Source organism: Theobroma cacao, chromosome 8 (genome assembly GCF_053813885.1).
Source record: "Theobroma cacao isolate CCN51 chromosome 8, ASM5381388v1, whole genome shotgun sequence".
Lineage (NCBI taxonomy): Eukaryota > Viridiplantae > Streptophyta > Magnoliopsida > Malvales > Malvaceae > Theobroma > Theobroma cacao.
In genome coordinates, this window is record NC_142646.1 from 5097290 (window position 1) to 5124793 (window position 27504).

General features: G+C 33.9%; 4 protein-coding genes across 6 annotated transcripts; 2 read left to right on the top strand and 2 right to left on the bottom strand.

Moving 5' to 3' along the window:
- The first annotated feature begins 7 nt into the window (after window positions 1-7).
- Window positions 8-3066, top strand: SNRK2-8 (Protein kinase superfamily protein). Of its 3 annotated transcripts, none has more exons than XM_007018663.3 (9): window positions 8-581; window positions 744-818; window positions 1360-1461; window positions 1573-1626; window positions 1723-1815; window positions 1904-1996; window positions 2084-2188; window positions 2275-2373; window positions 2533-3066. In XM_007018663.3, exons 1-9 carry the CDS (start codon window positions 462-464, stop codon window positions 2806-2808), a joined length of 1017 nt encoding a protein of 338 aa, XP_007018725.2. In that variant the 5' UTR covers window positions 8-461; the 3' UTR covers window positions 2809-3066. The 3 variants fall into 3 exon arrangements, with proteins under 3 accessions (XP_007018725.2, XP_017981292.1, XP_007018726.2); XM_018125803.2 differs by having other exon boundaries at window positions 1591-1626; XM_007018664.3 differs by lacking the exon at window positions 1573-1626.
- Window positions 3067-3742: 676 nt separating this feature from the next.
- Window positions 3743-6079, top strand: LOC18592125 (small ribosomal subunit protein eS6). Its single transcript, XM_007018666.3, has 6 exons — window positions 3743-3902; window positions 3999-4063; window positions 4695-4752; window positions 4838-4946; window positions 5045-5317; window positions 5646-6079. The coding sequence occupies exons 1-6, from the start codon at window positions 3897-3899 to the stop codon at window positions 5882-5884; spliced, it is 750 nt and encodes a 249-aa protein (XP_007018728.1). The 5' UTR covers window positions 3743-3896; the 3' UTR covers window positions 5885-6079.
- Window positions 6080-6283: 204 nt separating this feature from the next.
- Window positions 6284-12775, bottom strand: LOC18592126 (putative glycosyltransferase). The gene is made up of 16 exons (XM_007018667.3): window positions 12501-12775; window positions 12272-12382; window positions 12114-12169; window positions 11847-11989; window positions 11377-11574; window positions 11061-11260; window positions 10656-10755; window positions 9980-10555; window positions 9596-9718; window positions 9105-9185; window positions 8693-9024; window positions 8310-8570; window positions 7603-7687; window positions 7294-7504; window positions 6887-7055; window positions 6284-6762 (listed from the first exon to the last, which is right to left on the bottom strand). Exons 1-16 carry the CDS (start codon window positions 12650-12652, stop codon window positions 6624-6626), a joined length of 2937 nt encoding a protein of 978 aa, XP_007018729.2. The 5' UTR covers window positions 12653-12775; the 3' UTR covers window positions 6284-6623.
- A 1156-nt stretch (window positions 12776-13931) lies between these two features.
- LOC18592127 (phospho-2-dehydro-3-deoxyheptonate aldolase 1, chloroplastic-like) lies at window positions 13932-18133 on the bottom strand. Its single transcript, XM_007018670.3, has 5 exons — window positions 17427-18133; window positions 17062-17339; window positions 16220-16496; window positions 15661-15906; window positions 13932-14406 (listed from the first exon to the last, which is right to left on the bottom strand). Exons 1-5 carry the CDS (start codon window positions 17979-17981, stop codon window positions 14143-14145), a joined length of 1620 nt encoding a protein of 539 aa, XP_007018732.2. The 5' UTR covers window positions 17982-18133; the 3' UTR covers window positions 13932-14142.
- Window positions 18134-27504: the final 9371 nt, after the last annotated feature.

The following is a 27504-nucleotide window of genomic DNA, read 5'->3' on the forward strand; positions in this document are numbered from 1 at the left end:
TCGAGGCCTAAACTAATAAGCTGCAAAGTGCCGAACTACCTTTAGCGAAACTTTACCACCTAAAGTTTGGCTTGTAGCCGCTAGTCAAGTGGTCTTTTCTTTCTTGGGGAAGAATTTCTGCACCTTCCACAACGCCAGACGACAGTGGGGAACTTTGCTTTAATTTTTCTGTCCAAATTATATCGAATCTCCACCATTCCTTACACGTGTTCCCTCTGTTTCTCTATCTGTTAACTATAACTGTAGTCAAACACAGTTGGCTTCCAGGCTTTACCCTTCTACGACTTTTGATGATGATGGTGATGATGGTCGTTACTTTTAAGCCACAACAAACTTTGGCCTAAACCTCTTGATACAAAGCTTCAAGTTTTGGACTTCCTTATGTTTTACGCTGTTGTTTTCAGAGAGTAAGAGATTTAAGATTGCAGCGGGGCACTTTTCCTTGTGACAGAGTTGAAACTATGGAACGTTATGAGATTGTGAAAGATATCGGGTCAGGGAATTTCGGAGTGGCCAAGCTGGTCCGAGATAAATGGACAAAAGAGCTCTTGGCTGTTAAGTTCATTGAGAGAGGGCAAAAGGTCATCTTCGTACCCTTTTACCTCTTAAATCTTCTAACTTTTTGTTTTCCTTTTTTTTTTTTTTTTCAGTTTTCTCTTTCTAATTGGAGTCCCTGCTGTCATGTCCCTTTTATCATTAATCATATGGATGCGTTGATGAAAGGGTTTTTTTTTTGGTTGCAGATTGATGAACATGTGCAAAGGGAAATCGTGAACCATAGATCATTGAAGCATCCCAATATTGTTAGATTCAAAGAGGTGGGTACTCCTATATTCCCTGTTGCTTTATTGTCATGTGGTTGTCTTGTTCCTGTCTAGCTGAGCTCTGGTCAATGCTCTATTATGATAGATAAAGATATAAAGGCTTGGGCTTTCATGATTTACACCTGCCTTCTTTTCCCATTTGTGGAGAGCCAATGGAATAATGTCAAGAGATAATAATGTTTATGTAATTTTGTTTAAACATTTTGCTGTTCTTTATTTTCTTAATAACCAAGTGTAGAGTTAAAATTATGTCATTAATTGACCAGCCGAGATCTTAGCATTTAATTCAAGTGCCTCAAGGAAAAATTAAAGTTCATTTCCTGAGTTAGTAAAGCAAATTATTGTCCCCTGAAGCAGGACACTGTGAGGTTCGATGATGCAAAATGATGTCCTCTTGTGCTGCAAATGATTTTATTATCATGTTCCGTCTCAATGAACTACTTTGCAGATTGTAGTGTATCGAACTTGACTTTCAATAATGTAAAATAAAAGAAGGGCAAAGTGTTCACTTGGAGGTTTTGCATTGCCCTTGCAGGTCCATCTTACACCTACTCATCTGGCCATAGTGATGGAGTATGCTGCAGGTGGAGAACTCTTTGCGCGTATATGCAATGCTGGTAGATTTAGTGAGGATGAGGTAATGTAAAGGAGAAAATTTCGATGTGAAATAGAGTGGTTTGTTCTATTGAATACACAGCTTCTCATGTCTAAATATTCCATTGGAACATTAATATTAATTTGGCAACAGGCTAGGTTTTTCTTTCAGCAATTGATATCAGGAGTCAGTTACTGTCATTCCATGGTATGAAAATTTGGTTCTAGCTTCGCTAAGAGATTTTGTTTCTTTCTTAAACAGCCTTCAGTGCTATTTCCTTTATTGAAAACTCTGTTTTCGCAGCAAATATGTCATCGAGATCTTAAGCTTGAAAACACTCTCCTGGATGGCAGCACAGCACCACGCGTCAAAATATGTGATTTTGGATACTCAAAGGTAATAAAATAAACTAATCCATGAATTTGTAACAACTGTGCGTTTGGCTGCTTTTTATTTACTAACTATTTCCCCCCTAATTTTGTAGTCATCTGTTTTCCATTCACAACCAAAATCCACTGTAGGAACACCAGCTTACATTGCTCCTGAGGTTCTATCCAAGAAAGAATATGATGGGAAGGTAATGTCATTCCTCTTTTAACTTGAACAATATGCTTCTCCGACTTGAATTCCATAGTTATCTGTTTCTAATCCTCCATAAGTATAGATTGCAGATGTTTGGTCATGTGGGGTCACCTTATATGTCATGTTAGTTGGGGCATATCCCTTTGAAGATCCTGATGATCCAAAAAACTTCAGAAAGACAATTGGGGTAAGTGCTTATGCGAAACTTTCAGCTCCACTTTACACATAGTTTGAAATTAGTGCAATTATATAAGTTATTATTGGTAATGGCAGAGAATACTCAGTGTCCACTACTCAATTCCTGATTATGTCCGAGTTTCTATGGAGTGCAAACATCTTTTATCTCGGATATTTGCGGCAAATCCTGAAAAGGTATAAGTTGCTTCTTTGCTTGTTCTGATGCACTGAGTGCTAATTGCTGGCAACGCAATCACATAATTTAACATTTCATTATAAATTTCTGCTTCTTTTTTCCATCATCCATCTTTTGTTCGATTGTTCAGTTTCCTCTTTTATCTCTTGTTGGTGCAGAGAATAACTATACTGGAAATTAAAAGCCACCCTTGGTTCTTAAAGAACTTGCCCATCGAACTGATGGAAGGAGGAAGCTGGCAGAGCCATGATGTAAATAACCCTCCCCAAAACTTGGAAGAAGTACAGTCTATAATACAAGAGGCCATGAAAACTTCAGAAGTCCCCAAGGTTGGGGGACTTTTCATGGGAGGCAGCATGGATCTCGATGATTTAGATGCTGATGCAGATCTTGAAGATGTAGAGACAAGTGGTGATTTTGTGTGCCCACTGTAAACAAAATGTATAAAATAGACCTCATTATCATGAGCTATTGTTTATACAACCATCAACATCAGAATCTTGTTAATGAATGATTGAAGAATTCTCTGTTCATCCTCCCATGCCATTTGGCTCATGGGAGGCACCTTTTTCCAATTACTTTATTAACTTATTAAAATTGCTTTCCTCGGATGTGGAGGTTGGAATCAGCTCAATAATAATGTTGGTGATGTACTAGTATGGAATAGCAATATGCTTCCTTTCTGTTAAAAATCTTTCTTCTTTTAGGTGCGGCATCATGATTGATTGCTTCTTCCCCTTATCCTTTTGCTCTCTAGATTGATCTGTAATTGATAAAAAAAAACATAATCATTTGAAGTTCAGGGTAATCATTTGCTTGCTGTCCATTTGAAATGAAAAGTCAGTTTAATTGGTATCCTCTTTGACTGATAATCATAACTAAACATAATCATTTTCAGGTTGAACCTTTTGATAAAACCTTACAGTCTACTCCTTCTCTGGTTGGGACCTTCTGTTTGATGAACTGAAAGGCAGTATTATTCGCTCTCGGGAGCTTTTAGTCTGATGAAGGTAGCTCTCTCTCTCCATCTGTACAAATTGAAGCCTTTCGTTACCTTTGCACAATCATAACAAAGGCAGGTGAACCATTGTCTTGCCTCTAATTTCGACTGACGCTGTAGACTTAGCCCGAAAGTTAGAGGCCATTGTGATGTGAATTTGGACAATGAATTCGTCAAGCCCAGTTTAGAACAACAGGCCCTGGTCGGATTCTTCTAGATTGGGCTCAATTCACACAACTTGTCTAAACACTATATATTGGTCAGAGTACGGGCAGCCTCACGAGAACAAAAATAGAACCCCATATCAAGACTCCAAAAAGCAACCAACATGCCCTTTCTGTCCACGTGTACGGAGGTAGTAGACAGAAAAGAGTCACCAGACGATCCGGTGAAACAGAGTAAAATTGCTCCGGAGCGGTATAAATAAGTAAGAGGGAGCTCTTTTTCAGAAACCCTAACAGAAGAAGGCAAAACGGACCGGAACTGATTTGAGCGCGGCCGCTTCTTTTCCACTCCGCCACCATGAAGGTCCCATCTTTCAACCATGACTCTATATTTCTTATCCCAAGACTAAGCTTTTCAACAACTCCTAACTCTAACTTGCTGCTTTTTCCCTCTTCGTAGTTCAATATCGCCAACCCTACTACGGGATGCCAAAAGAAGCTTGAAATCGACGATGACCAGAAACTGTAAGCTTTCATGTTCATATCTCTCTATATCTTTACTTGGATTTTCCTTTGCTTTTTTTGGGTTTGGTTGTTTATTTGAACCTTGTATGGCTTTGAATTGTTGGGGTGTTTTATTTTTTGAATGAAATATAAGAGGATGTGAATCTTAATGTGGACCAATAAAATGGGGTTTAAAGTTGAAAAATATTGAAAAAGAGAATGAAATGAAGAATGCAAAGTTTGAATATTGGAGCTTGTTGGATTGATTGGAATTGAGATATTCTAGTTATAGCAGAGTTTTTATTAACTCAATTAAAAGTGTGAGACCTTTTATTACTTGCAGATTTGATTTGTGTTAGCTTAAGTTGTTTTTACATTGACATTTGAATAGATGGAAACATGCCAGCTGTAGCTAACAGTCGTAACTCATAAATGAATTCTACAATGTTTGACTCGGGCTATCACATTTTGAATAGAACTAATCACGAACGTTTAATTTACTTTTAATGTAGTATTCTGGTATAGGAGATGGTGTGACAAGTATCATTGCAAGTTATTGGTGGAGCTGCTATTCATGTTTAGAGGACTGAATTCTTTTATTTTGTAATGGATATGTTTCTCACTGTTGACTCCCTGCTTTTATACTGTCTAGCCGAGCATTTTTTGACAAGAGGATCTCTCAGGAGGTCAGTGGAGATGCTCTTGGAGAGGTATGCTTATGTTCAAAAATTGGATTCCAATCTTGGAAAGAGTTCCTGGTTTAAATTGAAGATTTTTTTAAAAATCTTTTGGCAGGAATTTAAAGGATATGTGTTCAAAATCATGGGAGGATGTGACAAGCAGGGATTTCCAATGAAACAGGGAGTCTTGACTCCTGGTCGTGTCCGTCTCTTGCTGCACAGAGGTTGGTCCTTACTGTTTAACATTATCTAGATGAGTGTGATGATAGCAACTTTACTTGTATCGGTGGTATGAAATGACAAAGTTATTTTTTCTCTCCAGGAACACCTTGCTTCCGAGGATATGGTAGGCGCAATGGAGAGCGAAGGAGGAAGTCTGTTCGTGGATGCATCGTGAGCCCTGATCTCTCTGTTCTCAACTTAGTAATTGTGAAAAAGGGTGAGAATGATCTTCCTGGACTGACTGATATTGAGAAACCAAGAATGAGAGGTCCCAAGAGGGCATCAAAGATTCGTAAACTCTTCAATCTCTCGAAAGAGGATGATGTCCGAAAGTATGTCAACACTTACCGCCGTTCATTCACTACAAAAACAGGTAGGTTTACTAGTATATTTTCTGCTTTATGTTCAATTGTTGTGAGATGAGAACAGTCAAAGAGTTTTAGTGTCATAAAGGATATGCTGTGTGTTTTTAACTGGGTTTTCCATTTTATGTGTGCATGATTTCTGTCTGAAGCAAACTTTGAAATTTCCTTTTCAAACTAAAAAACTTATATCTGGGGTGACATTGCCCGTGGCAGTGATGCATATCCCAGATTCTACCTTTTGTTGAAACAGCTAAAGTCTAATTTTTTTTTGACATTGTGCACTCACCTTTCTATTTGCTATATTCACATTACAATACTGATTTTTCTGTAATGCAGGAAAGAAAGCCAGTAAAGCTCCCAAGATTCAGAGATTGGTCACTCCATTAACTTTGCAGAGGAAGAGAGCGAGAATTGCTGATAAAAAGAAGAGAATTGCAAAGGCAAAGGCAGATGCGGCTGAGTATCAGAAGCTCCTTGCACAGAGATTGAAGGAGCAGAGAGAACGACGTAGTGAGAGTTTAGCCAAGAAAAGATCCAGGCTTTCTGCTGCTTCTAAGCCTTCTATTGCAGCTTAAGTTGCCTCAGAAATTAAAACCAGTCAGATTATGACAGCAAGTTGAATGTCGAAGGAAATTTGTTTCCATGTTTTGAAAGGCTTTACAACTGCATTTGAAAGCGCTTCGACGTAGCTGAGTTACCGGATTATTTGATTCAAACCATACATTTTTGACAATTTAAGAGTTGCTGCGCATCAAGTCATTCACTTTCTAGTACTGCTTTTTGATGGGCATGTTATTGTTCTCTGTGGGATGCACCTGAGCTTATACCAGTTTGGTGAGTCGAAAATACTTGTAGTTTTCCTGCTTGGTTAATCTAAAGTCTAAATAACAGGGATATAAAAATAAACAATGTATTTCGAAACAAAAATGGACCCAAAAGGATCTTAGAGGTCGTAACAGTTAATACATAGTCGATTGTCAAAATGAGCCTAAAACTTTTTAATGTTGACACATAAAATAAGTTTACTTGCAACTTACAAGGAAGTTGTCAACAAAGCCCACTTTTCCCAACCTGGGTTATTATTTCCAATGCAACAAAAAGGAACAAGAAAATAGCATTAAGCTTTATTAGTCAAATGAAAACAATCGAATTTTAGGGAAATGAAAGAAAATCGAATAATTCCAATTATGAATCAAATGCTCCGTTTGCAGTAAGTGATCGTTAGTAAAGCTCATCTCGAATGTCATATGGCCAGCTGGGAACTGAATTAAGTACTTCAGAGATTGAAATGAATGATTTATACGCAAAGAACAATCAGGAAAAACCTTCATAGTTATTTAATTCTCCCCATACCGTCTGCTCAACTTCTTCCCATGACTCCGCTGTTCTAAGCTCCTTCCATATACTAAAAATAGCACCCAATATATTCTCTTCGTGTAAGATACAGTAGCACCTGAAGATTCAGACATCCAGATAAAATTTTGCAGCTCTTAATGCCTCGTGATGCAGTTGCACCAAAAACTTGCATGCATAACAGACAAAAACATTGACAAATTATAAGGAAAGATATTACTTACATGGCATGGTACGAAAGTCGTCCAAACTTATCACAAGCAGTCACTGACCCATTCTCTGATGTTTTTCTCATCAAAGGAAGTTTATAGCTTTGTAGAAAATGCTTAAGAAGACGGGAATCACCTCTAAAGACATCTAAATGTACGGGTATCAAGTCATAAATGGGGTCACCTGAAAAATAAAATTCAAATTCAAGTTAATGGAAGACAACAATATCAGGTGGTCTTGAAGATTTCATTTGCATTGATACATGTTCATTAAGTTTTCACAATTCAATTTTCATGAGATGCAATTTAGTTTCGTTGGCATAAACCCACAATCTCTAAAGCAAAATAGGAAGGAGATCAATGATATAAAAACTAAAATAGCTTAGCAACATAGAATGAAGTCAAATTAAACGTGCACTGACCTATAGAAAGATCGCTGAAATCGAGGATGTAATTAGGGTGCCAAGATTTTTCTTCTCCACCATTATTATGCCCATTTAATGAACCATTATTAGTCTGGGCAGCGATTCCATTTGAGCAAGACATGCAGCTTGGTTCCATGTAAATATTGTCATCCATAATATCTGAGTGTATCCAGGACAAAGGCTTACAAACCCTTTTCACGCCATTCTCCTATCAACAATGAATGGCATTAGGTACAACTATAAAAGATCCATAGGATTAAGAGGAAAGAGTGGAAATAAGAAAAAAATAGTGGGACTAAAAAAAACCTCATATACAGAAAGCAGCTTCAGAAAATCATCTGGAAGATATTCCTCAACTTTCTCTATCAACATTTTAGGAATAGGATCCCCCCTACAAATTGAATGTGTAGAAATTCAGAGACATCATATAATTGAATGCTATAGAAAAGTAAATAAACAATGAAAAAAGGTAAAAAAAAAAAAAGAATAAAAAAAACCTCAATTGCAGAAACTAATATGCCCATTAACGACTACACTAACATTCTTACAAAATGATGACATAGCACACTAGGATAAAAAACTTGCAGTTTGAATAGAACTAACCTGGATGCCTGGATCCAAGCACAAGATCAGCTCTGAACCATCCAAAGAAAATAATGACAATGGAAAAAGTTCTAGAAGGTGTTTGCTTTAATACTTTTTGGATTATATACAAGAAGCCACAATGAGTTCCACACAGTAGTGAAGATTTAACCATGGAGAAAACCCCTCTTTTGACGGTATAACAGGATAGAAGTACAGGTGAATGTGTGTACTGTGGATATAGCTCTCCAGAAGCCTAAAGCATGCAATGGTTTCAAAATGAAAAATATAGATATGGACACAATGTTACAAATGCAAGATGCGTGGCTGTAAATATAGGACATAGAAAGGAATATCTCAGTCAAAAAAAATCTCAGTTGAATCATTATTAGTTGATCAATAAACTTCATGCCTAAATTAGATAGGTATACCATTTATTCAAGCGGATGGAAGCATCCTTCTTCTTCCGACTTAGAGTTCTTGCAAAGATTTGCCATTCAACTGGAATATCTGATTCGTTCGAGACATACTCCATGTCCATGCCATTGGCAAAAGGCAAATCCCTTTTCTTCTCAACATCTGAAAGATTTGAAATGCTCAAAGAAGGAGAGGGCAAAAGATGAAGATTTTGTAGCTGCTCTCCTAAAAATGAAGCTAAGTTAAGCACATCTTCCCATGATAGTACATCTCTTCTGCAATAGAAATTGAAGGGAAGATTAATAAAAGCACCAATCTAATTTTAGACATCTCCAGTTGTAGAAGTTAAGATCCATTCAAAATAAGGAAGAACTTGTAAAATTAAAAAAATACTTACAACTGAGCAAATATCTTTCCTTTGCAACGCTTTGTTATAAGGTAAGGCCAAATACTTGTAGATCCAGCTGAACTATCTGCTCCACATGCTAGTGATCCAGCTTTTCTGTATTCAAACAGTTTCTTGCTCCATACACCAAAAGGGAAAACATCACATTTGTCCTCCTCTGGAATCAAATTGCACTTTCCAATCACACCAGGCACTTCTTTACCATCCCAACAATCAATTTTGCAAGATCCATTTTCCAAATGCAGAATCCCACTAGCAAATACATTAGGGATGTGGTTTTTCAGAGGTGAGTTGACTTCACAAAGAGCACTGTAGAATTCAAGCTGCACGGAAGGAAATGCTAAAGTTACAGTATGTAGAAGGTCCATGGACATGAAGAGTATAACTACACAAATAAACCTACCTCAGTGCCTAAACCATATATTGAAGATTCCAGCCCTCCTTCAACAAAGATTTTGACCACATATTCATCCATGACATAGACCTGTTACAGATCGATTGGAACAATCAGCAAAAACTAGAAGTTCTCTGTTGATCATATGATTTAATTTATAAAATTTACTGTTAGTCATCAACAGATGACATAGAGATCAATCCTTTAATATCAAAATTCTTATCAACATGCTAAGCGAACATCTCTCTAATCACATGTTGCAGAAGACCACCATTGGGAACCCTCACCAGTCTTGAGTAGTCCTTATCGAGCTCTTAAGATTTGTTTCAAAGTTCATGCGTCCACTGGAATAAGGTTATTGTGGCAAACACACCTTTCTACAAGGTAATGACAAGTTCACAGAATATCCTTGAATTGATTCTACAATCAATTCCCCTTACTTTCCATATCTAAAAGAAAAGCGTACTTCAAGAGATAAATGAAAACAACAATAAACTCACAGGATTGCTGCCTGTTCCTACAGGAAGCTTCTCATTATCGTTGGGGAAAGGCAAATTGTGAAAGAAACAGATTTTCCCCAAGCATTCCAGCCATTTGTCGGCATTTACTGCAAGACATGCTCCCTAGGACAATCAGAGAAAAAATGCGAAATATAAAGTTAGGAACAAGAAAATTATTACTTGCTATGCCAGAGGAGTTTTTAAATAATCTATAAGAACTTCTGGAGTTTTTCTATCAACCAAATCTCCTAATAATCTATACAGACTTCTACTTGTCTTCTTCAACGATTTGAAATTTATTTTTAAAAGAATATCTTCTTAGAATATGCTTTGTTGGAGGGATGGAGATACTTGTGTTCAAATGTAACATGCGTGGAGTCATACCTTCCAAATCAGCTCTCTCATTCCTGGTTTTCCGACCCAAAGCTTGGAAAGCCATTCCCTCATTTCTCGTGGTCCTATGCAGTTGCCTGAGCTCCATGGAGAAGTATAGTGGTCCCTCTCTCGATCCAGAAACACGGCCAAGAAATTTATATCATAAGAAAAATCTTGTTTCCATAGATTATAGCTTTTATTGGCACCATTAGTAATTCCTTTGTGATTCTCACTGTATTGAGATCTTAGAGTTCTGACCCTCTTCTCTTTCCTCGTTAGGTCTGAGTAACTAAAATTGTCTTTGTCAAAGGACATGTTCTTTTCGATGTTCTCTAGACTGCCTTCATCAAGAGCAAGCAACCCAGCACGGCAAACTCCTTTATGGCAGTAACCAGGAGCCATATCTAGACATACAAATTCAAAATTTTTGGAATTTACAAAATTTTGTGTCACAGCAACCGTTGTTTCCAGATTCAGGACACAGTGCCACCATCCACTTGGAACAAAAATTGTCTCCCCAGGTAGTTGGGTACACTCAATTGGCTTGTCTTCATCAGCAAGAAGTGGATAAAAATCAAGCCACCACTGTACACAAATGAAGAAGGATTCAACAAAGGTTAACCCCAAAAAATTCAACAAGAACTAGGAAGTGAAAAACAGGGCCTAGGATATCAGAATTAGATACCTGCAGCGAGGATGGAGTATCAATGTTAACATCACCATCTTCGTCATTTACATGCACCGTGACACCCAAAGGTACTCTTCCAGGAGGATACAGTGCCCACCTGTTGAAAAATATTGAGGCATGAGATCCTGGATATCACTTTTCAACTACAGTAAAGCAATTTAAGAGACAACCTTATGCAGCCGAAACTAAACTATTGGCCAGTTTATGGTGCACCAAACAGCACGTCACTAGTAAAAGGTCAAATTAGACAGATAATACAAAACATTTAATAGATTTTCTGGAGGATATTCCTAAATTAGCTCCATCAACAGACTTGTTTCTTAAGCTTGAGGCATAATATGTGAAACTCAAAATCACTGACATGGAAGCATTTTATAATACAGAGAAACATCTCAAAAATACCTTTTACGGCCACACAGAAGAGTATTCCAGGCACTGGTAAGTGCTGGATCAACATGCCAAGAGGCACCAGACCTCCCTGGTCCAATGATAAGCCATCTGAATGGTGGTCGACTATCTCTTTCTAAAACATCAAAAAAGTCTTCTTGAAATATTTTGGGCACATTGTAATCCTTCAACAAGCCTGGTGCAGCTTCCCCAAACTGCATAACAAATAATCAAAGCACTTTCAAAACTTTCTACAAAGGCCATTATCTGATCCTATCCTGCCCAAGAAAAGAAATAACTTATATGAATGGTATGACTACCCTAGGCTCACCTTATCATCAAAAATATAAAGAGGATCCTCATCATGCTGTACTTTCATGTATGATACGTAATCCTTGAATTTCATTGAAACTTTTCCAGGGGTTCTTTGAGAAATCTTGAATGCTGTATCTCCATATTTCAGCAGTAGCTGGTCTATTGTCCAAGTATTCCTTGCAGGCCAAGTATCGGCTAATCCAGTGAGCAAAACCTGGAATGTAGATCATCAAGAACCCATCCAAAAAGCATGCAATTAGTTTTATTTATACAGTTGCTAACATAGAATACTGACTAATAAAGAAAACAATGAAGAAAGTAACATTTATGAACAAAATGCAACTGATTCTTCCAATAAATGTAATTTAAATACTCAGTAAAAGTCTAAAAGGACTAATATCAAGTTTCTATGGGTACCATAATAATTATTTGAAGAAGCAGCAAGTTCAATATATTTTGCTGAGCATAAAAAAATATATAGCGTACCGGTTTATTCCCATCATATTCACGATGAAACTGTTCCGCAGATAGGTCTTTCTGTCTTTCGACATTTCCATCATCAAAAGAAAACCCGTCTAATGTAGTATGGCATCGATATAATCTTCTGTATAAGAATAAAGAGCTAAATCCTACCAAAAAAAAATCCCCACAATTACTCATATCAATACTATCATTCCAAAATGAAAAGAAGATATTGCAAAAAGTAAAAGTATTTATGTTTATATATAAACAAATGCATGAGGTTTTATTTACCATCAAACTGCAATGGTTTTCTGCAATGTTCTATAAATTCATTCGCCAAATTCTCTCTGCATCATTTCCCAAAAAAAAAACACAGAATTAGAAGATAAATGCTAAATCGAAAACAAACAACAAAAAAAGAAAATTATTTTCAGTTAAATGGAGCTTACAAATGCAAGACTGTCTTTTTCCAGAAGCCTTTGTATTGAAGTGGACCGTTGACTTTCTTGAGGCAAAGACTCATCCAAAGCGGTTCTTCATTGCAGAATATATACATAACACTAACAAATTCAAACCAAAAAAGGAATTAAGAAAATTTGAACAAAAGAGAGGATATTCAAAATTGAAAATATCGGAATTGGAAAAGTAAAGAATAAAAAGAGAGCAAAAGACCAAAACCTGCTAACGCAAGCGAGACGAGCGATGTCTCGAGGAGTGAGGTAATCTAAGATGGTGCAGATGAGTTCGTCGGGAAGGGATTTGAGGTTGCCGAGGGCATCGGCTCGGCGGTCTTCGAGCGAGAAAGTATGAGATTGCTGAGAAATTTCCATTGATGGAGGTTTTTTTTTTTTTTTTTGAAGAGTGGAGGGAATGTTGGATAGATGCTAACAGAGAAACAGAAAGAAAGAAGGTTTTGGGGAAGAAATAGCTTGGTCTTTTAAACATTTTGCTTAGAAAGAACGCGGAGCGATGCTGCCACGTGGAACCGTCTTTCTTGCGCGCGGTTTTACCGTGTGCCTGCGAAGAATTTCTCACGCGCCTTTTCCTTTTCCCTAATTTCTATCCTCTCTCCTTTCATTTTTCTATTTATTCTTTCGGCCAATATTTTCTTTATTTTATTACTTCTTTCTTTCTTCTTTTTCAGTACTTTCACGCGCCTTTTCCTTCTCTTAATTTCTTTCCCCTGCTCTTTTTTTTTTGCCAATATTTTTCTTTATTTTATTAATTCTTTCTTTTAAAAAAAGAGAAATAAAAGTTCTCTTTCATTGTAGTTTTAATATTAGAAGAAATTTTCCACTTGTATTTGCATATGATATAATTATATGAATTGCCAAGGGAGTTTGGCAGCTAATAGCCAGGGCATGATTATTGATTAGTGTTTTTGCAATTAGATTCATAATATTAAGTAAGATGGATCCCTCTTGAGCTCAAAGCCCAAAACTGTGGATCGAACGCCTCGGTTTAAATGCAAGTTGTTAGGTCTTGTTATTTCAAAATCATTTTTATGTTTTCAAATTAAGGTTGAGTGTATTCAATTTCCTGTTAAGATCTTTCCTATTCCCCTTCTGATAGAACTATAAAAGGACTAGAGATGATCACGAGCCAAGTCAGTTCAAGGCCCAACTTTATTGAATTCGTACCCGAACGTGGAGCGGAAAATTTTTTCAAAAGGAGGCCTAAACATGCCCACTAAGCATATAATGCTTAAGACAAGCGCTAGAAAGATGTAACAAGCAGTGTTCATATGCCTTACTATTCATCCCACAAATTGCACATGTTCTCTGGAAAGTTCAAACTAGAACGAGTTAAGATGGTATTTGGATCAGGCTTAAAGGTTAGTTTTAAATTTAGGCAGTCATTCAGCATTATGGGCTTTAAACATATTGAGCCCGTTCTAATGTTTGCTGTATTGGAGATTGGAGCATCTGGGCCAAGCGGGGCTTTGCGTGCAGCCATCAATCACCATCCCCGCACGGTTACCACGTTTCCCCCAAAGCTCATACTGTATACCTTGATAGTGACAAGAAGGAATAAATTAGTACACCCAACCTTTTACCCTTTCTTCCATGTGAAAACTTTGTATGACCACAACAATCATAGAACGCAGTCTTCCGAGCAATTTCAGAATTCATTCATAGCTTAATTATTTATTCCTCAAAGCTGTCACTTTCTCTCAGTATGAACATACAATAAAGGACATAACTTGAGAATCCCAAAGTAAAAGGTATTAATGTAGCGCCAGTAACAACTTAGAGAAAGGAAAAAAAAAAAAAAAGAACAAACATATTGGTCTGCTGGTGGCTGGGTCATTGAGGCCACTCTACAGCCCTAAGGCCAGAGATTTCTGTGAGCTGATCCTCCTCTTTCTAAGGCGCTCTGCTATGATGAAGGCAAGCTCAAGAGATTGTGAGGCATTGAGCCGAGGGTCACAGTGGGTGTGGTATCGTGAACCCAAGTCATCAAATGTAACATTTTTCGATCCACCAATGCATTCTGTCACATTCTGGCCGGTCATCTCTAGATGAACTCCTCCAGGATGACTTCCTTCTTGCTCATGCACATCGAAGAAAGCTCTCACTTCAGCCTGCCAAATAGATGCAAAATTAATTTTAATATTAAAAATAAACAAAAGGATATGTTATAAAATGAAATTCACTTATAAGATTGGCATCATCATCCATATTTTATGTGAAAATATAAAAGTTTTTGATCCAATTATAAGGCAACCATATAAAAAGAAACAAAACGACAACCATATAAAAAGAAAAATGGTCTGAGCTTTTTTCAACCTTCAGGGCCATGTTTTTGTGTCTAAGGGCCAAGGTTTTTGTATCTAAGGGCTGTCCATGCCCTCTGATTTAATGAAACTTACTCCATTTCAAAAAAAAAAAAAAAAAGAAACAAAACAACAGAATCTTTCCAAGTGCTACCCGAGGTCAATTGAGGCTCATCAAGAGTAGGCTAAAGTAAACTTTAAAGAGATGTTATACTGCAACATGTGTTTGAATCCATCATAGGATAGGGAAATATGACCACCTACCAACTGAAGACAAATTCTAACCTAAAATTATTATGATCATGCTTAAGTAATCTCATTAGACTGTTTGGCCCAAACAAGTTTAAGAAGTAGTCCATTTCCCACCAACCCCACCATAATATATTTGACTTCAAAACTCTCTTCCTAAAAAATGCAATAATTTCTTTGAACCTACATAATAAGACGATCCAATAAGACTGAATCAGTTTCCTTACATTATAAATGCTCTAAAGAGTGGACCTTCAATGTTTGAATCATGCTTATCGCTACAGTTTTGACAATTGCATTAACCCCTCCATATATATTTGACTTCAAAATTCTCTTCCTAGAAAATGCAAAAATTTTTCCTCAAAGCTACAAAGTGTGACCACCCAAAAGGATTAATTTGGTTTCCTTACATTATAAATGCTCTAAAGAGTGAAGTGTCAATGTCAAAATCATGCTTATCGCCATAGTTTTGGCAATTACATTAAACATAAAACACTTCAATAACAAGATGCAAAGGAAATCGGTTTTTAAGATATAAATTCAATTATGCAAGGCTTCAAGATGCACACAAAATGCACTCCAAATTTTCTAGCATCACAAGTTAGTTTGTCTAGTCATGTGCATAATGGGAAACAGCATTTTATTCTATTCCATGTGATGAGAAACTATTCCTTAAAACTCTGAAATTACCAGGGTTTCCCTAATTTTAAATAGTAAGTGACTCACATAACAAATGACAATATCTGCACATCCAATGAAATAATCAGCAACTAATCCTTCACAGTAAAAGAGGTGAAGTAATGAGCAACGTACCCTTATGGAATCGAAGGAACGAGTTTTGAGACCGACAGGAGAATTTATGGTGTTCCCATGCATAGGATCACTAACCCAAGTGACAATTTGCCCAGCCCGGCGGACTGCCCTAATTAAATGGGGAAACTTAACTCTCATGTTCTCGGCACCCATTCTTGTGATAATTGTTATCCTTCCAGGTTTGTTCTGAGGGTTCAAAATTTCGATCAGCTTAACTAGCTCATTTGGATCCATCTTATCGCTCACCTGCAGCAGAAGAGCCTCTTTGTTAGTCATTTCACTACCACCAATTTATGATCAAAACTGATAAAAAAAAAGTATCAAAAGCAAACTCTTGTCAAAGTAGGGTTGAATACAAGCAATTCAACTAATTGCTAAATTTTGTTGCATGTAAGATCCATGTTTCAATACCAGGTTCATTCTTAGACAAGAATTATGTAACTGAAGATTTAAAAACATAATTAAATAAGAAAACACATATAATATAGCACCTGGTTGTTTAATTTCTTTATACAAACCTACAAATTATTCCTTACAGAGTATACTTAGATGTAATTACCTTAATCCCAAGAGGATTAGCAACTCCTTTCAGAAACTCAACATGAGAACCATCCAACTGTCTAGTACGTTCCCCAACCCAAAGGAAATGGGCAGAACAGTCATAGTAACGGCCTGAAATAGAATCTAGCCTGGTAAGTGACTGTTCGTATGGCAAGAGCAAGCACTCATGTGATGTCCAGAACTCAGTTGTTGTCATGATAGGATGATCAACTGTCAGTCCGGCTGCCGACATGAATCCAAGGGCCTCATCAACGCGATGAGCTAGTTCGCGGTACCTGCCACATACCGGAAACAGTAAGTATATTTTAAAATTTTAACCTTTTTGAAAGTTATGATCTGCTGTTTTACCTTAAAAGAAATATAAAACTACTATCAAAACCCCGGTGCCAAAAGGAGAAATAAATGAAGCCAAACACGAATTCAAGAGGAAAATCGACATGCTATGTTCGAGTTACAAAGAGTTTAGAATCTATAATTTACGCAAATGCCACAAATGTAAAAAACTATAAAGTAGCTGATAAAAATCCAACTCTGGAACTTATTTGATTCTTAAATAACCAATCAAAAGAAGCACGCAAACAATATTTTGAACCTCCGAAAATAAGATAGGACAAAAATGGCACATATACATAGCATAATTATCTCTAAACAGAGCATACATTCAAAATACAGTAAAAGCACACAACACGACAAAACAGGGGCAAATGACCAAATATCAAGACTTCCCTATTCTAAACACCAACTTATTCTCCATCATAAAATTCCAATAAAACATGAACAAATAGAAACTGAAGACCGAATCAAACCAAACCAAAAACAGAAAATTGAGCCAAAATTTACCTATCTCCCTGCTCGCTGTGTTCGGTGAAATCCAAATTCCATTGCGTAACCCTTTGCATAGCAGCGTAACCTCCAGTAGCAAAAGCTCTCAGAAGATTCAAAGTAGCTGCAGCTTGACAGTAAGCTCTAATCATTCTTTGGGGATCAGGAATCCTAGCCTTCGCGTCGAAAGCATCCCCATTTATATTATCTCCTCTGTAACTCGGCAGTTTCACTCCATTCTTTTCCTCGAAAGGCTGCGACCTCGGCTTCGCAAACTGCCCGGCCATTCTTCCCACCTAAAGAAAAAAAGAACATATTAACAAACTTGTAAGTAAAAACAATAGAAAAATGTCAAATTGTTAGGTAAATTTTTTAGTTTTTACCTTGATAACGGGCATTTGACCACCGAACATCAAAACGGCACCCATCTGAAGAAGGATCCTGAAAGTATCACGAATGTTATTAGCATTAAACTCCTTAAAGCTCTCCGCGCAATCTCCTCCTTGCAACAGAAAAGCGTTTCCCAAGGCGGCTTCCCCGAGCTTTTCCTCGAGACTCCTAGCCTCTCCAGCAAAGACAATAGGAGGGAAATCTTCGAGAGTCCGGAGCACCGACTCAAGCTCCGTCTGATCCGGATATTCCGGCAACTGCAACGCCTTCTTTGACTTCCAGCTGTCGACGGTCCATTTCCCGGGAACCGCATTTTGCGAAGGAGCAGCGGTGGGTGAAGCAGCAGTAGCTGATTTGGTAGCAGCGAGTGGAGCAGTCGCTGGCTGCTTAGCAGATTTATCAGAGACGATGGGGTTCTTGGGTGAGTCAGATGAATGGACGGCGGAGATTAGAACAACAGAGAATGGCTTGGTTTTAGAGAAAGGCGTCGATGGTTGAGATTGAAGGAGGGATTTGGTTGGAAGAATGGAGGAGTTGGTGAGAGCCATTCTCGGTGAATAATCTGAATCTCGCTTGGCTTTCTTTTTTCCTTTTTTTTTGGGCCTGAAGAGCTAGGTACCTGGGGAGAGAGAGAGGATGATCACGAAGGGTTTTATAAGTGAGAGGGAAGGCCTTATTGTGCGTGTGTGTTTTTCCTTTTTCGTGTTTCGCGCAAGGGACAGCGAAGACTGGTGTCTGGTGGAAGACGTGGCTTCGGTGGTAGTTGGGACTTGGGCGTTTTCGGAATTCAACTTTTATTTGGGTATTTTAGGAAAAAACATGTTTCTATCCTTGTCCATGTTCAGTGCAGGGGCCACAGCGTGGATTTTTTTCCTTCCTTCACCTACTAATAGTCACGTACATGGTAATGATAATTATAGGCGGCGAAGAGATAGAGCCGAGCCAAATAGGCAAGCCTAACCATTTTGCCACATTTAACATGGAGATTTTTTTCAAAGAAAAAATAAGGATAGTGTGCAAGGAGAGAAACGTAAAGTAAAAAATACAAGTTCCTTAAGAGACACGGGTGTCTCTTCCAAAAAACACAAGTTCTAAATCAAACAAATTCATAATAATCTTCTTACATTAATCGACTTTCAAGTTATATTTAAAAAGGTATAAAGATTAATAATTGTATAAAAATACAAATCTAACTATTTATTAGCTTTGAGAAATTGTACACGTGCATAAATATTTGTATATTCTTACTAATTTACCATGGGTAAGAAATTAAATTAAATATCACTTGTGTTAGAAGAAGTTTTTACATTTTTTATTAATTTATAATTTTAAAAATATACAAGTGAATTAAAATTCATTAAAAAATATGAGTTCATCTTTAAAAAAAAAAAAAAGAAACACAAGCTCTAAACCGAACAAAATGTAACAATTTTATTGCATTAATTGGCTTTCAAGTGTTGGTATATTTTTAAAATTAAAAATATTTTGTCTCTTAATATGAAAAATTATATTTTTATCGTTGTCCATGTTCAATGGAGGGGCCACAGGGTGGATTTTTTTCCTTTCCTTCACCTACTAATCGTCACATACATGGTAATGATAATTATAGGTAGTGTAGAGATAGAGTTAAGCCAAATAGGTAAGCTTAACTATTTCGCTACATTTTACTTTATGTATTTTCAAAATTAAAATTATTATGTCTCTTTATATGAAAAATTATGTTTTTTTATTTGAAAAGTCAAATGAAAATTGATGTTTTTTTATATAGAAAGTTATGGCTTTTGTGACTATTAAAAAGTCACATCAATTGAAAAGTTATGTCACATAGTATGATATAATTTGTCTATTAAATTGTAAGTGCTTTTCATATAAAAAATTATATCTCTTGATAAAATGACATATTGAAAAAAATCTCTAAATTCAAAAGTTGTAAGACAATTGAAAAACACTATTACTCAAAAGTTTTGATATAAAAAGTTATCTGTTCATATTTTAACTTAAAAATTATTTTTTAGGGTATAAATGGTTGTTCTTTAGAACAATACCTTTATTCAAAAATTGTGTCTTGCAACACATAAAAATGCCTATAAGACATAAAAGTGTCTTAATGAAAGGATTACATATTTAAATGAGAGATACTTGCAAGTCTGTATAAATAACTTATTGCCAACCATTTTGACACACAAAACAAACAAGACAAGAGCATTAAATCAAGAATAAAAAAAATGTTATGTTTTCAACAAAACTTTAAAAAATAAATATAAACACTTTGAGTTCCCGTTATTTATCAAAAGTATCCAAATTCTTTATAATCTGCTTACTGCAGAAAATAAATTTTAAGGCCAAACAACTTTACAACTCACAGATGTGTCTAGTCATTTACTTTTATAAAGTGCAATATGAAGTTAAATATTGGCTTCATTATATTTCTAAAACCATTGGTAGAATTCCCTTTTACATATCAAATGGGGATAGTAAAATAAGTTTTAAAGATAGCATTTATTAAAAGTACGTTTTGAAGTCAATTTTACTGATTTTCTTTTAATTCCAACTAAACCTCATTTACACCAACAAAAAAAAGCTATTAATAACCTTACAAAAGTACAAACCTAACTAATTATTAGATTTGAGAAACTGTACTCATACATACACATTTGCATATTTTTGTTGACTTACCATTGTGGTTAAATTAAATATTACATGGGAGGAAAAGTTCTTGCATTTGGTTATTTAATAATTTCTAATTTTTAAAAATATACAAGTAAATTAAAGTTTGTTAATAAACACATGTTCAAATCTTTACAAAAAATCACTAATTCTAAACCGAGCAAAACTGTAACAATTTTCTTGCATTAATTGACTTTCAAGTTACAATTAAAAGGTTATAAACATTAATAACCTTACAAAATTACGAACCTAACTAATTATTAGTTCTGAAAAATTGTACAAGGGCATCAACATTTGCATGTTCTTGCTAACTTGCGAAGTGTAGAATGTTAAATTCAATATTATTAGTGTTAAAAGAAATTCTCATAATTAGTTTTCTTATTAATTTATAATTTTTAAAATATACAAGTGAGCTAAAGTTCATTAAGAAACACGAGTTTGTCTTTTAAAAAACACAAGTTCTAAATCGAGCAAATCCGTAATAATTTTCTTACATTAATCAACTTTCAAGTTACTCTTAAAAAGGTATGAACATTAATAACCCTACAAAAATATCAATCTAACTAATTATTAGCTTTGAGAAACTGTACACGTGCATAAACATTTGTATGTTCTTATTGACTTACCGCGTGTAAGAAATTAAATCAAATATTATCGATATTTGAAGAAGTTCTCATATTTTTTTATTTATTTATAATTTTAAAAATATACAAGTGAATTAAAATTCATTAAGAAATATGAGTACATCTTTAAAAAAAAAAGAAACACAAGCTCTAAACTGAACAAAACTGTAACAATTTTCTTGCATTAATTGGCTTTCTAAGTGTTGGTGTATTTTCAAGATAGAAAATTATGTCTTTTCATATAAAAAATTGTAAATGAAAAATTATATTTTTTCATATGAAAGGTTGTTACTATTAGAAAGTCAGATCAATTGAAAAGTTATGTCACATTATATATTATAGTATAATTACTGAATTGTAGGTAGTTTTTTATATGAAAAGTTATGTCTTTTGGTAAAATAACATATTGAAAAAACACCTGTAAATCCAAATATTATAAGACCATTGAAAAACATCATTACCAAAAAGTTTTGATATGAAAAAATATATTTTCATATTGTAACTCAAAGGTCATAGGTTATACTATGAATATTGCCTTTTCATAAGGTAATTATTGAAATAATATCATTTTTCAAGGATTGTGTCTTACAACATGCAAATGAGTCTTTAAAACATAGAGATGTATTAACAAAAGGGTTGTATCCTTAAAGAAAAGATACTTAGAAGTTTATATAAAGGAATTGCTATTAACCATTTTGACATATAAAACAAATAAGATAAAAGCAGAAAATCAAATAAAAAAGTGTTATGTTCTAAATAAAATTCAGAAAATAAAAATAAAAACTTTGAGTTCCATCAGGTACCAAAAGTGTCCAAATTTGTTATAATATACTGGCTACAAAAAATAGGTTTTAAGTCAAATAATTTAACAACCCTCGAGTGTATCTAGTGGTTAAGTGCAAGATCAAGTTAAACATTGACTTTATTGTATCTCAAGACTATTTGTATAATTTCCTTTTGTATATCAAGTGGTGGGGATAAAATAAATCTTAAAAATAATATCACAATTTGAAGTAAATTTTACTGGTTCTTTAAATTCTAACTAAACCTCATTTACACCAACATAAAAAGCTATTAACATTAATAACCTTACAAAAGTACAAACCTAACTAATTATTAGATTTGAGAAACTACACTCTTACATACACATTTGCATATTCTTGCTGACTTACCATTTGTAAAAGGTTAAATTATATATTACGTGGGAGAAAAAGTTCTCACATTTGGTTTTTTAGTAATTTCAAATTTTTATAAATATACAAGTTTGTTGATAAACACAAGTTTGAATCGTTACAAAAAATCACTAGTTCTAAACTAAACAAAATTGTAACAATTTTCTTGCATTAATTGACTTTCGAGTTATAATTAAAAGGTTATAGACATTAATTACCCTACAAAAATTATAAATCTATCTAATTATTAGTTCTGAAAAATTGTACAAGTGCATAAACATTTGCATGTTCTTGCTGACTTGCCACGTGTTGAATGTTAAATTATATATTATTAGTGCTAGGAGAAATTATCATAATTGGTTTTCTTATTAATTTATAATTTTTAAAATATACCAGTGAGTTAAAGTTCGTTAATAAACATGAGTTTGTGTTTCAAAAAACGCAAGTTCTAAATTGAACAAATCTGTAATAATTTTCTTAGATTAATCGACTTTCAAGTTACACTTAAAAAGGTATGAACATTAATAACCCTACAGAAATACGAATCTAACTAATTAGTAGCTTTGAGAAATGTACACGTGCATAAACATTTGTATATTCTTACCGACTTACCATATATTAGAAATTAAATTCAATATTACTGGTGTCAGGAGAAGTTCTCACATTTTGTTTTTTTTTATTAATTTATAATTTTTTAAAATATGCAAGTGAATTAAAATTCATTAAGAAATATGAGTTCGTCTTAAAAAAAAAAAGAAACACGAGCTCTAAATTGAACAAATCTGTAACAATTTTCTTGCATTAATTGGCTTCTAAATGTTAGTGTATTTTCAAAATGAAAAGTTATATTTTTTCATATGAAAAGTTATGACTATTGAAAAATTACATCAATTGAAAGGTTATGTTACATAGTATAATATAATGCGACTATTGAATTGTAAATGGTTTTTCATATGAAAAGTTGTGTCTTTTGGTAAAGTGATAAATTAAAAAAACACTTATAAATCTAAAGGTTATAAGACAATTTAAAAACATCACTTCTAAAAAGTTTTGATATGTTCATGTTGTAACTCAAAGTTATATCTTATGATATAAATGATTGTTATTTGGAGTAATACTTTTATCTAAAAGTTATATCTTACAACATGTGGAGGTGTCTTTAAGACATAAAGGTGCATTAATGAAATAGTTATATCTTTAAAGAAGACACTATTGCGAATGAATATAAAGGATTTGTTGTTAACTATTTTGACATACAAGACGAACAAGCCAAAAGCATAAAATCAATAGTAAGGAAAAGTGTTAAATTCTGAATAAAAATTCAAAAAATAAACATAAGTACTTTGAGTTCCCGTCATCTATAAAAAGTATCCAAATTCCTTATAATCTATTTATTGTAGAAAGTAAGTTTTAAGATCAAATAACTTTGTAAACCTTCAGTATGTCTAGTCATCTACTCTCGTAAAATGCAAGACAAAATTAGATGTTGGCTTCATTATCTTTGCATATCGAGTGATAGAGGCGAAATAAGTTTTAAAAATAACGTCTATTAAAATCATATTTTGAAGTCAATTTTATCGATTTCCTTTGAATTCCAATTAAACTCAATTTACACCAACATTATTGAGGTATATGTTGTATATATAAATAGATTGTCAACTACTTAGGAGAAAATTAAAGAAAATTAAACAAACAATATTATAATTATATTATAATTTAATAAAATTATATTGATTTCATTTATAATTTATACAATTGCTATAATTATATTAACAACAAATATTAAAAAAAATACCACTGTAAATTTGGTTCTTGTGATAAGAAAAGGAAGCATTGCAAACAAGTAAAGGATGTACCGGAGATGATAGAGAGGAAGATTGGAACAATTCCTAAAGTACTAAATGTCGTGGTAGGTGAAAAATAACAAAAAGAGAATAGGTGTTCTGATTGAAAATATGCTAGAGAAAAGAGATTTGAGTGAGAGTCAAGTAGTTTTGAAAGTGAAAAATCCCTATAATGGCAAAAGTAACAGTTACAAGAAAAGGCTTTAATACACGTAATGAATGATATCATTAAGGAGAGTTTTAATGTTAGATAACCGTTACTAAGAGTTAATGTTGAGTAACGATTAGAAACTTATTATGTGACCGTTGAAATAATTATATTTGATAAGACTTGTTCTTAAGTAGAAGCTAATAAAGAAGAGTTGTACGTGAACCGGTATAAGAGAGGAAGCTATACGTGAATAGGTATAAGAGAACAAGCTGTACATGAACAGGTACAAGAGAAGAAGTTGTACGTGAACATATACAAGAGAACAAGATAAAAACAGAAAACACTTGTACTTTAGAAAAAAAGTTAAGAGAGAGACCTCTTAACTACCTCCATATCTGAACCACCAAGTCAAACTCTTCAAAACATTCAAATATGAAAATAACTCATGAACCTTGCCATCTATTTCGGATTACTTTCACTGTCATATGTGTGAAATTGTTATTCTATACAAAGTAGTTGTTTTACTTGTAATGGTTGTTTTCATTATTTTCTATATAATGTTATGCGATAAAATAATTTTTTAGAAAATAAGTATTAACCAAAATCGACTAGTTACAATCACATTTGCATTATTATATTGGTGCGTGAATCACATGTATAGAATCAATAATTTTTTTAGATAGATTTCAATTAAGTAAATTAAGCTTTTTATTTCAAATATCTAGAATCGAAATTATTTGAACCAACTAGATCTAAGCAGTCATCCCATTGATTTTATAACTCTAGATCTAAGGAGTCGAGTATTAAAATATAAATAATGCTTTGAAGATTTGATTTTATTAGATCCCCCTTTTGTTTTGATATTAGAATGCTAACGGCTAGCACTGCCATGCATTATTTGAAGTTGTGAATATTTTATTTTGTGACTTGCATGTGATTTTGTCCCGTATGCATATAATTGATCACATGTATCTTCATAAAAAAATATAGTTTGTTTTTTTTTTTATCATTATCTTACTAGATCGATGGCTGTATGTACGCATCCAATGATGATGCTGGATATTTTGACATTTAAATATATTACTTTTTATTCATCAAAATCATTTGTAGCTAGACTCGATTTAAGGTTAGTGTATGATAAAATAAAAAATAATAATTCAATATCATAAGATTTTTATATATAATAATCTCTTTGAAGACTGTGGGTTCAAATTTGAATAAATTTAATTAGTACAAATAAAGAAAAATATATATTTGGGGAAACTCAATTACCCCACGGTTCATAATTTAGGGTCGGCTTTAGGGTAAAACGAGCACAGCCTGTGCTTTAAGTCTCAAAATTTAATCGGCCTTGTAATTATATAAAAGTATTTAAAATAATTAATAAAATATCTACTTATCATCCCATGTCTAATAATTTTTTTTTCTCTTACTTCTCACATTTCTTTTAATTCTCAACTAGTTATTTTATTTCTCATTAAAAATATGTAAAATTTAAATAATTAATAAAATGATATATTTTTTTAATTTTTTAATTATATGCTTAATAAATCTTAATTTTTTATCACTTTTCAATTTTCATTATGATATTAATTTTTAACTACTTCTCTTATTCTCAATTAACTAACAATAATACATATTTAATAACTCTAGTAATTTCAATAAAAAAACTCACTTTTTAATTTAAGAAAATTTTAATTAAATATTTAACTTTAAATATTTCAAATTATTGAACTGCCCTTGTCGCAACTACTGGGACAAGAAGAAGCCGAAAGCCTAGCCAAGCCACAGCTTGAAAGGATCACCTAACCGGAGCAAAGAATAGTAATATTATTTTCTAAAGTACAGCCTTTAGCTCCCTTACCTAACCAGTTTTGGTCATATGGGTTTTAGTCTAATACTCTTTTGTTGAAAGTGACAAAAGGGGCTGACTGAGAAAAGATTGTAATTACGAAAGACCCCCTCACCAATTCAAAAAAGTAGCTGCCTTCAATGATTTTGGTGGGTTAGAAATAGAGTGGGGTTGGGGGGTGGCGGGAGGAGGGGGCGACTCTGCCCTCACCTACCCCCTCCACCTCAACCTCTGGCAACTCCTCCTACCCCAAAGGCACGTGTCAATCCACACGTGGGCATATGGTTTCGGCATATTCGCTTCCCTTCCATGCAAGAATTGGTAGAATATGCAATTTTGACAGGTGGTGTTTATGATTCCATGGGGTCAAGCACCACATCTGCTTCAGTAGTTTATTGGCTTAAGGCATTATGTTTCCCAGGTTAAAATATGTTTTTAGGCTCAAATCTAATATTAATTAAATGCAGATTGATTTGAGTCAAAAAAATATTTTTTATTACATTTTTTTAAAATCAATTGCAAAAACAATTTAAAAGGTGTTTTAGGGTTGCAAAACACACTTTTTAATACGAAATGATCATAATATTTATTTTCATTTTTTTGAATTACAAAATTATTCTTTCAATTATTTAAATATTTTGAATCTAAGCTAAAATTTTAGTACACCGAAAAAATTATAAAATGTTTAATTTTTAATTTGAGACAATTTTAATTTTTTAGAAAAAATCTACAGATTGTTTTACTCGAGCATTTTAATAATTATTATTTATAATACTTTTTAATGACAATATTAAATACTCAAAAATTTCGAACCATATTTTTCCATAATAATTGCTCATAACGCATTTTAAATGTATTTTTATCAACCACAACGATAATGCCAAATTAGTCTAAGTTTGAAAACTTTCGAAAGCTAAATGGATTGACTTAAGTAGATATTGTTGGATTTGTCACCATGTCATTAGCTCAACACCATTTACTCTTTAGCCATAGCTTTTTCTTTCCTTCAATTTCAAGTATTTTACTCACAAAATGAAGAAGAAATAAGTAAAAAAAATAATAATGAAGGGACTTTTCTTTTCATTAATTTTCACCAGCAACACTCTCTCTCTCTCTCTCCTTTTTTCTTAAAAAAAAAAGAGTTTTTGTCTTCTTTTCATTTCCTAACAAGTAATAACTCTATCTATTTATTATAATAATCTTGAAATATCCAAATATTTTCGATTCAAATGATAATATATTGAGTCAAATGTTGTTGAATATGGGGATTGGATTTTTTTTTTCTTCCAAACATTGATAATTATTAATTAGCTTTCAAGGCTGCGCAAAGCTCTTGCAGGCGATGATGATTAAGTATATTAATATATTAATTTTGTGATTAGTTCCTCTGACCTGACCGTTTCTTGCTTTAATCAGTCAATGTTATGATGCTTTACTTAATTATAATTAGTCCAAAAAAGGAAAAAAAAAACCAAACAAATGTGTCTGCTAAAAGAACGAAAAAGAGGGGTTACTGACAGAGTAGACTTGTTCTGCCGTTAAGTTTTTAAGAAGAAAGAGATGCAAAGTAGTGATACGAGATAGAATAAATATCGTATGATCTTAACCCTTTTGCTTTCTAAGCTTCGGGTGGGGGGAAAATGGAAACCAATATTTTTCACTTTAGTTGGTCTATTTAACATGGTTACAAAAGTGAGGCGTCCCATCCTCTGGCATGGAAGGAATGTCATGTTTATGCATCATTGTTGATTAATAGGATGCC

Excerpts from the sequence above, each read along its gene's own strand:
- SNRK2-8 (XM_007018663.3), top strand. The coding sequence starts at position 462 with ATGGAACGTTATGAGATTGTGAAAGATATCGGGTCAGGGAATTTCGGA. Across the intron at positions 582-743 it reads TCATTGAGAGAGGGCAAAAG|ATTGATGAACATGTGCAAAG; the intron begins GTCATCTTCGTA and ends TTTTGGTTGCAG. Across the intron at positions 1,997-2,083 it reads AGAAAGAATATGATGGGAAG|ATTGCAGATGTTTGGTCATG; the intron begins GTAATGTCATTC and ends CCATAAGTATAG.
- LOC18592125 (XM_007018666.3), top strand. Across the intron at positions 4,753-4,837 it reads GTGGAGATGCTCTTGGAGAG|GAATTTAAAGGATATGTGTT; the intron begins GTATGCTTATGT and ends ATCTTTTGGCAG. Across the intron at positions 4,947-5,044 it reads CCGTCTCTTGCTGCACAGAG|GAACACCTTGCTTCCGAGGA; the intron begins GTTGGTCCTTAC and ends TTTTCTCTCCAG.
- LOC18592126 (XM_007018667.3), bottom strand. The coding sequence starts at position 12,652 with ATGGAAATTTCTCAGCAATCTCATACTTTCTCGCTCGAAGACCGCCGA. Across the intron at positions 12,170-12,271 it reads AAAAAGACAGTCTTGCATTT|AGAGAATTTGGCGAATGAAT; the intron begins GTAAGCTCCATT and ends GAAATGATGCAG. Across the intron at positions 10,756-11,060 it reads CTTCTGTGTGGCCGTAAAAG|GTGGGCACTGTATCCTCCTG; the intron begins GTATTTTTGAGA and ends ATTTTTCAACAG.
- LOC18592127 (XM_007018670.3), bottom strand. The coding sequence starts at position 17,981 with ATGGCTCTCACCAACTCCTCCATTCTTCCAACCAAATCCCTCCTTCAA. Across the intron at positions 17,340-17,426 it reads GTCAAATGCCCGTTATCAAG|GTGGGAAGAATGGCCGGGCA; the intron begins GTAAAAACTAAA and ends TTTTTTCTTTAG. Across the intron at positions 16,497-17,061 it reads CACAGCGAGCAGGGAGATAG|GTACCGCGAACTAGCTCATC; the intron begins GTAAATTTTGGC and ends GGTATGTGGCAG.